This window comes from Dipodomys merriami, unplaced genomic scaffold, assembly GCF_024711535.1.
Source record: "Dipodomys merriami isolate MVZ:Mamm:240054 unplaced genomic scaffold, mDipMer1.0.p SCAF_15, whole genome shotgun sequence".
NCBI lineage: Eukaryota > Metazoa > Chordata > Mammalia > Rodentia > Heteromyidae > Dipodomys > Dipodomys merriami.
In genome coordinates, this window is record NW_027202826.1 from 15,472,908 (window position 1) to 15,487,706 (window position 14,799).

Sequence of the window (14,799 nt, forward strand, 5' to 3'; positions counted from 1 at the left end):
TTCGTGTTTGATGAGGATTCACTCTGCTTCAAACATGGAGCTTGTAGATGTGTCCTTCTGTGTTAGAAAGGGTAACAAGCTAAATCTGGCCCTCAAGGCCCAGTCACCTCTTAAAGACCCCCTCTTTTTATGCTATTTGGTAGATTAGATTTTAGCACAGGAATTTTTTTGGGGGGTCAGTAATATTCATGTCACGCTGGCCTGCAAAATTTCTGCCTTTTTCACAGGTGAAATACACTGACGGCCTGTATACCCCTCAAAGCTTGTGCACTATTAACTCAAAAGTGCAAAGACTCATCAGTGTTTTATCTAACTGAGATATGAGTAAGATACCACGTATGAGTCATCCTGAGGCAAATTGCTCTCCAGCTGTGAACCTGTGAAAACAAACAAGTAATGTGTTTCCATGGCTAGACACTCCCAGTTCTAATAGGGAAAAATAGGAAGAAAGGAGTGTCTGATTCCAAGTAAGTCTACCATTCAACAGGGCAAATGATATTACACCTCAAGCTGGGTGGAGGTATTAAGTTGGAGTTTATTAACTAGATATTTATTTAGCATCCAGAGTAATTTGTGAATTTGTTTTATATTTATAAATTTATACTTGGAAAATGTTCTTTAATTTTTTAAACAATTTACTGTGTTTTTTGTTTATCTGGATAACTTTCTTAATGATCAATAAAAAAGTTATCACCTTCTCTTTCCCCTGGCAGTTTTATAGACCTGTATTAAGAGTTTTTATGTACAACTTTTTAAGTGTACAAATACAAATGATACTTTTAAAAAAATGATATTACACCTCAAGACTAAAGAAGCATGTTTTCTGACTCCCATCTCCAGACACACTGGGCCAAATGATGAGGCGCCCAAGGCTTTAGGGGGGACCCTTCTCCCTGGCCTTGCTGGGAAGAGTGTGTGCTTCAGCTCTCATGGGATTAGACTCTGGTGCCTTCAGCTCTTCCAGACTGGAAGAGTCCCAAGGTTGTTTTGTGGTCTTCATTTCTCTCTAGTAGGCCTTACTGTAGTGTGGGCTCCTGGAGTGAATTCCCACATGTTAAGGGGGACTGTTAAACTTCCCTATTTCTAACAGCACTATTCATGATTGCTTAGAAAAATATACTTTCTTCGAAGTCATTTCTTAGAAGATGGAGCTTTTTTCTCTGTAGCAGTGTTCTTCTGAGTCCTTACCAGAATCTGAGCCCTTACCTCTTTAATATTTCATTTGTGGTAGTAGAGGTTTGTTTCTTCTTCTTTAACATGCACTTATAAATTCTTCCAACCTCTAACCAATACTTAATTCTAAATCTGCTTCCATATTTTTAGGAATTCATTACCTCATCATCCAGTTTTTATCTTAGCTCATTCTGACAAAATGCTTGGGGAATATATAAACAGAAGACCCTTGTCACTCAGATCTAGGACAAGATCAAGTCCTAGATCCAGCAGATTCAGTATCTGGTAAGAGCCCATCCTTGTTAATCTTTCCTCACATGGTGGGAACGTCTAGGTGGCTCTCTGGAGCCTCTTTCACAAGGACACTAATCTTGTCCTTCAGGATCTAATCACCTGCCACAGGCCTCACCCCTAACTGCCACAAGGTTAGGCTTGAACACTGGAATTTCGGGGAAGCATGAACATTCAGACCATAGCACTTGACAGGATGTAAGCACAGCAGAGCTAACATATTTCCTAATCTGAGCTATGCTTTTATTTTTTAAATGCAGGTATTAGTACTCCTTTTTTAAAGACTGGTTTATTTGGGGGTGTGAGGGAGATGGGACTTCAAGAAAAGGCATGGGAGTATACCGAATGTGGTCTTGAGCTAAACAAGGATAACGATTCCAGGAGAGTCAAATGCTTGGCTCCTTAGATCAAATGGTAATGAGTCTTGGTGTATAAAGGAATCTGAGACCATACTTCCTGGAGCTGGAATAGTCTGTACTTGCTCATGTTCTCTAAGGGACAAGACAATGGCATGGTAGAAAAGCAATGGAAAGAACTAGAATTTGGCATGGTTGGTTTCTTGGAAATAATAGGGCATCCAGGAGTGGTAGCTATATTCTATACAGTCTGTGGTTAGGAATGAATCACACTACTTGGTGTGGAAATAGTACAAGTACTTTCATTCTTCAGAGGTTATTCATTGTCACATATCTTGCCCTTCCTTAAATAACGTTTGGCACCATTAGTATTCTCGACTGTGGCTTCCATCACTGTCTCCCTGTGCTGTTAATAAACACTCTAAACTGTGTAATACTCCCTGGGAACGATAGCACATTCATATTATCCTGATAGTATTTCATATTTTTATGTCTTTGACATGGCTCCTCTTTGTGCCTACAATACATACTTTGTTCCTTTTTTATTTCTTCAAATTCTTTAATGCTTACCATAGTTATCACTATTTCTAAGACATCTTGAAGGCACTAAAGTGTTTTAGTTGTTCTAGTCTTCAAGTTACTGATTAATTTGATATACTTCATCATTATTCTGAAGTAACCCAGAATATCCTGTTGTTTTTGCTTTGTTTCTGATGGAAGACTTTTCATTCCCTGGCTTTTTTTTTTTATATTACTTCTCTGTATTTATTTATTTATTTATTTATTTTCTCTCTCCTTGACTGAATTTAAGTTCCCTAAAGACAGGAACTTAATTTTGTTCATTGCTGCATTATCATGCTTAGAATTAGCCTGACACTTACCAGACTAGTGACCCTCTCCAGGCTCTCATGTAGCAAGCTAAATGATAGATGGAATATTTGTTCCCCCTGCACTAATGATTCATTATTATAGCCATTAGCATCTATTCCTCATGGAATCACTCAGAGAATGTGTGATAAATAAGTAAATGCACAACTGAGTATTAAATGCCAGAGAGGTCATCTGTTCCTAGTAGAAAGAAGATTCTTGTCCTGTGAGTGAGTATAGATGAGGTTTGTAGAGAAGCTAGACATTCTCCTCTTCTATTTTGCTCTGAAATGCTGTCTTTTGGAGTTTCTAATATTAATGTGAGGTCCTTGAGGCTTGAACTCTCCCTGACTTTGTTTTTGCTCTACCACTTGAGGCACAGTTCTACTTCTGGCTTTTTTTTTTTTTTTTTGATAGTTTTAGTGGAGATAAGACTTTTACAGATTTTTTTCTGTCTGTGCTGGCTTCGAACTGTGATCCTCAGGTCTCAGCCTCCTGAGTAGCTAGGATTACGGGCATGAGCCACCAGTGTCCAAAGCATTTGTGTATTCCATAAGAGACAAGAGGAAATCATTTGTAAGTTCTGTTTAAATACATGTACCCTATGTTTTCTATTATTTCCCATCCCTTATTTTTTCTTTGCTTTAACTTTGTTTTTTTGGTCTATTGTCACATGTTTTTAATAGTTTCCCATTTTGCATTTTTTTTGTGATTCTGAAACTTTGTTTACAGTGTTATTTATATGTTTCTGTGTATAACAAACCTGAAATCTTTTAGTAACTTTTAGTCTGACTTCTGAGCTTTCAAATTTATCTTGAGTTTTTAAATTTGTACTTTTGTTGTTAAAAATCAGTTTTGTAATAATCTTATGCTCAGGGAAGATTTTAAACATTGCATGTTCTAGAATTCCCTCACTTTAATGTTTCATAATAGGGAAATGTGAATCGTGCATGAAACACTTAGAGGATATTAAAAATTTATTTTAGTGTCCATGTGCAAAAATGCCAATGACTTTAGATAAATGAAAAATAGTAAGGTCTATGTAAATACTTATATATCTCTGGCTTGAAAGGTACCACAGAAACATTTGATCCAGCCATCTTGTCCAGCTGTACAGAGAGGATTTCTTAGTGTTGGCCTTAGCATGACAGTAATTTTATATCTGTTGAATCTGGTAATAAAAAATCTGGGTATATATTCGGGTTGGGTTCTTCAACATCTATTTTTCTAGTAATTGGTTAGAGTCTACATACATGAGCAATGTTAGGAAACTGACCTTGAACCACAGAGTGTGGAGGAGTTTTACTGTGCATAGAACTGTAAGACAATGTCATGTGTAATACTGTAAACAGTGGATCAAAGGCCATGCCTGTTTTTTCCATATTTTTTATAATTAAAAGTATTGTCTTATTTATTGGAATAAGTTCTACGTATTGATTTATGAAGGTTATAGCCTTCTAAAACCAAATGCATTTTCTTAAGTGATGCTTATCTGCTATCAGTATGTGAAATCATAATTTTGTATCATTTTACATAGTAATTCTGCTTTAAGAGTTCTTTAGTTTTCTTGATCCGAATGGAGTTTTTGTTTGTTTGTTTTGAAACAACTTTAGTTTGTGGGTTTTGAAAGGCCTGGATTTTCCCCCACATTGTAGAATTATGCTGATGCTTGTGGTTGGGGACCACATTTAAAAAATCTGTTCTAAAGTTGCATTGAATCATAACTTATTAAAATTTTTCTTGGTCATAGAGGCTTTTGAGAGTTTGGGGAAAGTTATGATCCATCTGGGTGGAAAATACATTCATGCAGTGCATTGCATCCAATTTGCATGTAAGTTCAAGTCCCTGAATAGAATCCACTGGAGTGGGAGCTTTGTAAAGTATAGTTATCAGTGTTAATCTGCTCAGAAATAAACTAGAGTTGAGTAATTTAACCTTCATAATTATCTGTGACAGCTTTTTACCATTTCCTTTAGTATTTCAGAGTAGGGACACTAGACACTAAAGCACTGATCTCTGAACACGTAATCAATTTATTTGGTATTGAGATATTAATGAATTATTTCCTTTTACAGATCACCATAGTTGTAAATTTCTGGTAAAATACTAACTATATTAATTTATATATTAATTTAACTAATATATACTAAACTACATATTAACCATAAAACATAATAAATCTATTTTTTGTCCTGGGGCTTGAACTCTGGGCCTGGGCCCTGTCCCTGAGCTCTCCAGCTCAAGGTGAGAACTCTACCACTTCAGCCACAGTGCTACTTCTAGTTTTCTGGTGGTTAATTGGAGATAAGAGACTCAAGGACTTTCCTGTCTGGGGTGACTTTGAACCAAGATCTCAGATCTCAGCCTTCTGAGTAGCTAGGATTACAGGCATGAGCCACTGGTGCCCAGGCTCAGAACCCCTTTTTTTTGAGTAGTTAATTGGAGATAAGAGTCTCATGGGGACTTTTCTGCCTGGGCTGGCTTCAAACATCAATCTTTTTGAGTAGCTAGAATTACAGGTGTTAGTGACCAGCTCCCAAGCCACAGTAAATCTTTGACATAAACACATGTGAGTTATTTAGAAAATAAACATGTTATCTGACATATTAATAATGAATCATAGCCAAATAAAACATATTTTTTTAAGGAAGACATTTCCCCCCCTTATCTCCCTCCCCCCTCCCCCCCCCCCCCCCCCCGTACTGGAGTGAACTCAGTGCTTTGAGTTCACTTAGCTTGTTTGCTTGCCTGGCACTCTGCCAGGTGAGCCATGTTCCAGCTCTGCTCTTTGCTGGTTAATTGAAGATGAAATCTAACAAACTTTTCTCTCCCTTCCTCCCTCCCTTCCTTTTTTTTTTTTTTTTTTTAATGAGAGGATCCCTGGTGAGTTGCTTTTTATTTTTTATTTCTCACTTTTTTTTGTTTATTGTCAGTCGTGGGGCTTGAACTCTGGCCTCAGCGCTGTCCCTGAGCTCTTCAGATAAAGGCTAGTACTTTACCACTTGAGCCTTTTCTGCTTATGTGGTGCTGAGGAATTGAACCCAGTGCATGCAAGGCAAGCACTCTACCACTGAGCCACCTTCCCAGCCCGCCTGCCTGCCCACCTGCCTGCCTGCCTTCCTCTCTCTCTCTCTCTCTCTCTCTCTCTCTCTCTCCTCCCTCCCTCCCTCCCTCCCTTCCCCCCTCCCTCCCTTCCCCCCTCTCTTCCTTCCTTCCTTCCTTCCTTCCTTCCTTCCTTCCTTCCTTCCTTCCTTCCTTCCTTCCTTCCTTCCTTCCTTTCTCCCCCTTCCCCTTCCTTCCCTTCCTCTTCCCTTCCCTTTCCCTTTCCTTTTCCCTTTCCCTTTCCCTTTCCCTTCCTCTTTCCTAGTCCTGGGTCTTGAACTCTGAGCCTGGATGCTGACTCTGACCTTTTTTGCTCAAGGCTAGTGCTCTACCACTTGAGCCGTACCTCCATTTCTGGCTTTTTGGTGAATAATTGGTGGTACGAATAGACTTTCTGGCCTGGGCTGACATCTAACCATGATCCTCATATCTCAGCTTCCCGAGTAGCTAGGATTATAGGCGTGAGCTACCAGTGCTTGTCTTAAGCTTTTCTTTGATTTTCCAGATTTGAACCTCCTGAATAGCTAGAGTGACAGGTATGGGCCACTGGCTTCCAGCAAGAAGACCTGCTTAGATTGTATTAGGACTGGGTAGAGTAAGATGGTATTTCAGTAAATGATGTGAAATAGTAACTAAAGGAATATTACCAGAAACCCTCTGTAGCCAGGTGACTACGTAAGGAAAGAGGCTTATTCACCCACTACTAACTACTGCTTGTTTTGGGATGCATAATGACAAATACTTTGAGGTATTCGCCTTGCTCCCATATAAGGTATGTTCTCTAACTTTTGGGTAAGATTGGTTAGTTTGACTCACAGTCCAAAAGAGAGCCCATACTTGAAGTGCTTACATGAGTCAGAATTTTATTCACTTCACTCAGAAATCACTGATTGTTTTTGTCTGTCTACTAGCTAACTTATAAGAAGCCAACTCATTTTCTTTACCAGGAAATCCTACCAAATCCAAAGTAAAGCTCAGCTTTTTAAAGGAGCGTGATTATATGAGATGTCTCTGTTAGTCCATTTTCTGCTTCTGTAACAAAATTCCTGAGGCTCTACAAAGAAAAGAAGTGCTTTACAAAGAAAAGAAGTTGATTTGTAGCTTACAGTTTTGGAGGCTGAAAGTCCAGCATCAGATAACCACCCTGGCTCAGCCTCTAGTGAGGTTGTAGCTGGGCTGCCATATGGCAGGTAGCTTCATGGTGTAAGAGGAGAGGTCACATAGCAAGAAAAGAAAGATAGAGAGAGTGGCCAGTTTTGCTTCCTTTTATTTAATTTATTTTTTATTTTTTTATTTTTTTGTCAGTCGTGGGGCTTGAACTCTGGGCCTGAACGCTGTCCCTCAGCTCTTCAGCTCAAGGCTAGTGCTCTACCACTTGAGCTACAGCACCACTTCCGGTTTTCTGGTAGTTTATTGGAGATTAGAGTTTCACAGACTTTCCTGCCTGGGCTGGCTTTGAACCTCGATCCTCAGATCTCAGCCTCCTGAGTAGCTAGGATTACAGGCGTGAGCCACCAGCGCCCGGCTTTGCTTCCTTTTAATAATGTACTCTTGTGGACACTGACTCAAGTCTTCAAATCATTACATTAATCTCTTCCAAAGGCATCATTGAGCATTGATATAGTCATTTTCCCCTATGGTCCACCTTGTCATACCTACCAACACCTGAATATTTAGGATGCAAACCACATTGACCCCACAGTGTTACCCAAACCAATGACGGGCGTTTTAAATATAGTAGCATTTGTAGAGTGGTTGAATTGCCAACACCAGGTACCAACAAAGCGCAAGAAAAAGGTAGCCTTAAATATTAATATTAATATTGTAGAGTAGATTAGTAAGCATTGGAAGAAGAGTGAACAAACAGAGATTTGAAAAGCCTTGTGGCCCAGTATTGGTGGCTCAACCCTCTAATCCTAACTGATGGAGAGGCTGAGTTTGTTGAAGATCACAAGTTGAAGCCAGTCAGGACAGAAAAAAAGTTCCCAAGATACTTCCTCAATGAAGTAGATGTGGTAGCCTACCTCTTTGTATTATCGGTTTGTGCGTGTGGATTCAAGGTTTTTGAAGTGCCAGAAAATATATCTTAAAACAAAATTAGATTGCTAATTTGATTAATTTTTCAAAAGTAACACATTTTCAGTGTTTTCTCTCCTTCAAAACAATCCTCCTGCAATTTTATTAGCACATACCTTCAGGTTTTGGTATCAAGCAGTGGCAGAAAAACAATAGCCCTGATTTTCCCATGGTTTAGTTCCCATGCTTTTTTGACATGAGAAATTTCTGTTAGTATTTCTTGCTGGAGCCATCTATTTATTGTTCCTTTTTTAAAAAGGAACTGAGTCTGATGGCATTCCTGCCATACTCGTGGTCTTAGGGTCATGTGTTTCTAAGCATTCCATATTTGCCGAAAATATGTATAAGGTTGAAAACACTATAGAACCAGTCCTTTAGTAATAGTTCGTTATATGGATGTATGGTTTCCACTTGTTATCCATAGTGCATATGGGTCCATGTACATATGTACACATTTTCAATAAGTAATTTTTGTGTTGATCCTTATTTTCTGGGTTTTAAACATAATAGCTTATTTCCAAAGGAAGGCAAGTAGAGGGTTTTGTTTGCAGACAAGTGTTCCTTTCATATGGAAGAATAAATTTCATTGGAGAATTCCAAGTCACTCCTTTGACTAAATATTTTCCTATTATGGAAAAGCTTAGGGCAATGCAGGAGCTGTATTACATGATCATTTTACAGAGAAGTCTTAGGAGTTAGACTAACTTCTAGTGGTATTGCCATAAGAGCTTATAGCTTTATAAATGGAAGCTCTGTGGGCTTGTTTCTGTGAGGGAGATGTTATTAGGAGGTGGAGGATGCTGGGAATGGTTAGTGTAATAGGAATATCTGATTCCAACTGGAGCCCATATGGCATATTTCTTTGTGGTAAGATATATTTTCTATGAAGTACATTTTCAAGACCTTTATTTTACTTGTCTGCTGTATGAGATACCAATATTTTATTTTCAATTCAGTTTTATTAAAAATGCAGTTCTGTATTTTCTCTTCCGTTAAAACATTTTAGGAAAAAACACTGCCAGAACCACGTATTTGTGTGAAGGCTAAGTATTTGGGAGGGATTGTAGTTATAAATTTTATTTGAGAACAACGTATTAGTGCTTCTTTAATAGTATGCATAAATATTTCCGTGGGGGAAATTTATTCTAAATACACTTAGTAATTGTAGTTTTGTGTGTTATTTTACCAGTGCAAATCAAAACGTAAATCTTTTTTATTATTTGTGACTATTTTGATATATTGTCCAATTCTAATATGGTATAGATATGAATTTATATGTGTAACATACACAGAGGCAGGGCTCAGATCTGGTTTTCCATCACTTGGACTAGCATACAGCCCTTCTTCCTTCTTAGTCTTGATTCCATATTCCACCTTTCACATCTAATGCGTTCCTTCATTCTCCCATGTCCTTGTTTTCTTTTTTCCTGTCCTTCATCACTCAACTCTTTACCATCATCTCCTTGGGATCTCTTAGCCTATTGCGACAGTGGTAACATCCAATGGCACTACGTTCTTCTGGGAGTAGCAGGAGCTTACCATTCTGTGGCAGTGGAGTGACTCAGACGTGGGTAGTGGTTAGCTGTGAAGGAAGATGGTGAGTTAAGGTTCTGTTTTTCTCTATTGCTGAATGAGGGGAAAGTTTAGGCTTGCAAAAGCAAAGGGAAGGGAGTGAGTCAAAGAGTGGGGTATTTGTCTTTCCTTTAATGAAGGACAGGAAAAGCCAGAAGCAGATTTGACTGCCCAGTGTGAAGCGCTGTCTTCCTTGGCCCTGTATGCTCATGTAAGTTTGTGGCAGAGTGTAAGAATGAACAAGTGAACGTGAACGTAGGTTATGTATTTTGTAGTATGTACTGTACTAGTATTTTATTGTGTGAGGTCTGTACTATTACAGTCTCCATTTTTACAGAGAGAGAGAGAGCAAGAGAGGGAGGGGGGGGGAGAGACAGCCTGAGTTTAGAGTAATCCTTAGAGCTCAGTTAATCCTGTGTCACATGGTTAGCAAAATATGAACTCATGTTCTGAGCTATGGTCACTGATATGTTCTTACTTTCTGAGTAGACATTGGGCAAAGCAATTGAACTAGTTTGTAGCTCTGTTTCCACATCTGTAAAATAGATTAAAACTGCTTTGTAGTAATGAGTTTTGAAGGTTCCTTCTGTCTTGACGTACTGCTGGTGCTCAGTAAACAGTAGCAGTTATTTTTACTTCAGGGTAGTGAAAGCCATCCAGGAGCTATCCTCCTCACACAACTGAAGACAATTGTGTTTAGTGTTTCCTATGAGAGGAAGATAAGAGACATTCAGGGCACTAACTCTTTTTTCCTCTCCATTCTTCCCCACACCACACATATACTTTCCCATTTTCTCACTGAAAAGTAGACTTCCTTTTCAAGAGAAAACGTCTTATAACTCTTAACTGTACATAGAAAGGGGTAATTGGCCAACACGGTGGTATCCCAGGGACATGCAGGTCATAAAGCGAGACTATACCTCAAAAAGGCCAGGCTGGTCATAAAGCGAGACTATACCTCAAAAATAACCATTGCTGCTGGGTATGGTGGCTTATGCCTGTAATCCTAGCTACTTAGGAATACTTAGGAAGTTGAGACCTGAGGATCATGGTTTGAAGCCAGCTTGGGCAGGCTGAGATTCTTGTTTCCAGTTAACTATCCCCCACCCCACCCCAAAGTGGAGCTATTGCACCAGTGGTAGATCACTAAACTTGAGCATAAAAGCTCAGGGACACCACCCAGGTCCTGAGTTTATGCCCCAGGACTTGCACACATACAAAAAACCAACCCCCCGCCCCAAAACAAAAAAAAAACCCCAAAACAAAAAAACAATACCCAAGTCCCCCCAAACCCAATACAAAAAGGGGCTAGAGGCATGACTTAGTTGGTAGAGCACTTGACTAGCAAGCAGGAGGCCTTCTGTTAAAACCTCATTAAAAAAAAAAAAGGCGAGAATGGGTTATAATGCAGTTATCCCTGGAAGCAAGCTTTAGTTCAGATACTTAGGTTCTTTACTCTCTCAGTTAATGGAGAGACTCAGTAAAGATATTAGTTTCTTTAAGAGCATACAGTTGATCAAGTTCACCCTCAGTAAGCAGAATTGAACTCAGGGGTAGTTCCTAGTTGGGTAGCCACATTTGCAACTTCAAGAAGACCAGAATATAGAGTGGGCTTTGTTGTTGTTGTTGTTGTTGTTGTTGTTAAGTCATAGAAGTGCAACTTAGTCTTTGAAAAATTACAGCTCAGAGGGGAAACATTTGCTTGTGTTTAGTTTGATTTATGCTGAACTTGACCCAAGAGCCTCCTGAGACTGCTTCCTTCATATGCGTTGTGCATTTATGAAATACACATACTTGATGCTGCCAAGTGACATGTGCTAGACAAACTAGTGGCAGGGCATTGCTACTGCTGTGAACAAATGCAGGTTATCTAGACTTGGAAATGCAGTAGAAGATGGACTGTGCAAATAATAAGTGACCTTGGACTTCCTCTTGTCTCTCACAATTCATCACAATGCTGCATACTACCGGGTTAAGAGACAAGAAGCATTCATCCTTCTGATGAGCAAATGGTATTAGGAAGGGATTGTGATGGTAAATGAAGCTTAGAGAGTCTATTCACTGAGGTAATCGGATCTTGGGATCTAGTATCCTGGGAGCCAAAGGAGTAAGAAATGTTTATCTGTTGTAAAATTGCCTTTGATGTGATTACTCCCTGCGTTAATACTCTTAGGTAATTAATGTATTAATTACATAATATTTAATCTGTATTAATATCTTTATGTAACCTTTATGGCCTGAGAGTATTTAAGTTACTTCTTTTGGGTGCTTTTAGAACAAATGCCATAGGTCTCAGTGTTTCTATTTTAAGGCTACTTCATGAGAGGATGTTGAGGTAATTTAGCTACAGTTCTATTTCTGGCTAATTTTATTTTTATACTTGCCCTTCTTGAACCAAAATAAAATCTAGCCTAAATTATTGTGTTTATGCTTTCTTTCATTATCTGGACTCCAGATTTATTTGCTCATTTTGATAGGGAATAGATAATCCCTTTAAGTCTTAAAGACTTAACTCTTCAAAGTAAGATTAGACTTAAAAATATTGTTCACATGCAGTGAGATCTAAATTAGATAATTTCTTCTGATTCATACTTGTTTCATATTTCTAAGTATCTATGAAGATTGTGTAATTTCCTGCCTATTTTAATATTATGTTTGCTGCTTTCCGGTCATTGAAATATATACATACAGGATTTGAAGCAGCTCAAACTAAGTAATGGTAACGAGGATTTTGACTGAGTAAAAGATTGCAGATTGAGGACTGTAATACACAAGTAAAGACTGGTAGTCTTAAATACAAGAAGTTTCTTCCCTTGCTGCTGAAGACCTGACCCAGGAAGCAAATCGAGTATGAAAGATATTTGGCCTACTATCTTCAGTCTCCACCACAGGATAGGAATTGGGCTGCACAGCAAGGACTGTTCAGTAGACCTTCCTTTGTGTGTTTAAACAAAAACACAGCTGCTTCAAAGTTTTTAAAGAATTATTTCTAGAAGAGTATTAAAAACCCCATTTTCTTCTGTTAAAATGAGAAGTTTCCTTGGTGACGTCTCTGCCCCATTCAGAGCAATCTCATCGGGAGATTGTTATAAATGGGAGAAAGGGAGAAATGATCAGGGTGCCTTTTGTAGAAAATTTCTTCAGCTTTATTTTTTTAGCAGAGTAAGACTTTAAGAAAACGTACAAGCATCATTTGAACATGTTAAGCCAGGTAATTTTGCATTACCCTGTTTATGAATATAATTTCCTTCTAGTATGAGGAAGTGTGATTTTTGTCTGCATTCTTTATTCTTTGTTCTTTTCCTAATAAAGTGTGCTTCTTACAGCTGAAAGATGGGGGCAAGGCATCCCAGGCCAACGTGAGAATAGGCGACGTTGTCCTCAGCATCGATGGGATCAGTGCTCACGGAATGACTCATCTTGAAGCACAGAACAAGATTAAGGCTTGTACAGGCTCTTTGAATATGACTCTGCAAAGGTACATTGCTTTCTATTCAGTTCCTAAAGAGAAAAGAACAATGAAGTATGTGCTTCTATGTGTCTTGAGTCCTGATGTTAACTGCACCATGGTTTCTAGTAGATAAATAAAATGGGTAGTAGTTCTTCATTAGAGGAATTGAAAAATTTGAAAATTGCTGGGAGATATTGTGAATTCCCCCCCCCCAAAAGCATGTATTTATGTGCTTATAAAAATTGTGTGTACTGTTTCTGAGAATTCAAGAATTCTTGAAATGTCTCAGTGGAATGAAAGCTAAGAATTCTTACTATGGAATAAAATTCCTGGCCTGGCCTTCATATTTTTAGAGCTATTTCAGAAGGCATTCTTTTAGGGTGTGGTTTGTGTTTCTTTAGTTTATCTTTTCCCTTCTTTTTTTTGGATAATAAAATGATTTTTACTATAGTCATTGAAGGCTGGACTTAAATTTTTTGTGTGTGTGCTGGTCCTGGGGCTTGAACTCAGGGTCTGGGTACTGTCCCTGAGCTTTGTGCTCAAGGCACTCGACCACTTGGGCCACATCTCCATTTCTGGCTTTTTGGTGGTTGACTAGAGATAACAGTCTCATGGACTTTGCTGCTTGGGCTAGCTTTGAACCACAAACGTTAGATCTCAGCTTCCTGAATAGCTAGGATTACAAGAGTGAGCCACCAGTACCTGGCCTTTTCTTTTCTTCTCTGTTATTAATCTAGCCTTCTTATTGATTGTTAGAAGTCAGCTGTTTTGAGCATCTTAACATTTGACTTGCATTGACATTTTTTAATCATCATTCAGAAAGAATATTATGTATTTTGCAAGGAAATCAGTAGACTTAGAAAAATTATGGCAAATGAAGTCATGCTCAGAGAGACAAACTGCACATTTTCTTTCATATGTGGAAGTTAGATCTAAAATACAAGCATACATGAAACTATATACACAGACAAATGGACTAAAGGATGATATACATAGGTGAGAAGTACAGTGGTGTAGCTTTTCTGAACAACCAATGAACCATTTAGCAAAATGAATAGCAAGCTGAAACATACTCTGTTCTGGGGGCAGTATAGAGAGGAGGGGGCATATCAGTGGAGAAATGATGAGAAAATGCAGTCATTAGTATCAATGTACATCACATAAAAGTTGAACTATGTAACTCGAGGTCGGGATGAGACGGGGAAAGATGGAGAACAATGAAAGGGTTGACAGCGATGAAGATAAATTTGTACTTATGGACGGATTCATGGAATTGAAATCCTTCTTAACTACCCAATAAAATGAAAAAGAAATAATTACCATGCTGATAAGAATTTCTGAAGGTAGAATCAGTAATTATATTTGATTAAATTTCCTGAGATATTAATGAATTACGATGTTAGAATCATCTCTGGCTTGGCTTTAAGGACAGTGAAAGAATGGAAAGAGAATGAATGAGAGCTCTGAATCTTTAAGTCTATAAGAAAGGTAGCTTGATCAGTTAGTAGGTAATTATGAAAGGTTTTGAACAAGTGTGGTTTTTAAAAAATTTTTTGTGCTCCTATTAGGGCTTGAACTCCGGGCCTCATGCTCTTGCTGAGCCAACGCTGGCACGCTCTCATTGAACTGCTTCTTTACTTTTGGTATTTTGCTGACTGATTGGACAGAACAGTCTTGAGGATCTGTCTACTTAGGTTGGCTTGAGATAGTGATCCTCAGACTTCAGCCCCCTGAGTAGCTAGGGTTATAAGTGTGAGTCAACAGAAATTGTCTGTATTCCACCAAATCTGGAAAATACTAGCTACCTCTTAAAACATCTCATAGTCTCCATAAATTACCATGCATAAGTATATAAAATAGTTTGTGTCTTCCTAATGTGTTTCAGGCTAGCTTTGAACCTTGATCTTCCTG

The 14,799-nt window shown here is 38.5% G+C and overlaps 1 protein-coding gene across 5 annotated transcripts in view; it reads left to right on the forward strand.

Annotated features, from left to right (window-relative positions):
* The window catches only part of Pdlim5 (PDZ and LIM domain 5), a 160,401-nt gene that overhangs the window by 44,771 nt on the left and 100,831 nt on the right, over positions 1-14,799 (forward strand). For all 5 annotated transcript variants that reach the window (XM_070022291.1, XM_070022292.1, XM_070022293.1 and 2 more), the window contains exon 3: positions 12,764-12,915. In XM_070022291.1, coding sequence (XP_069878392.1) covers positions 12,764-12,915 — 152 coding nt within the window. The remainder of the gene's footprint in view (positions 1-12,763; positions 12,916-14,799) is intronic.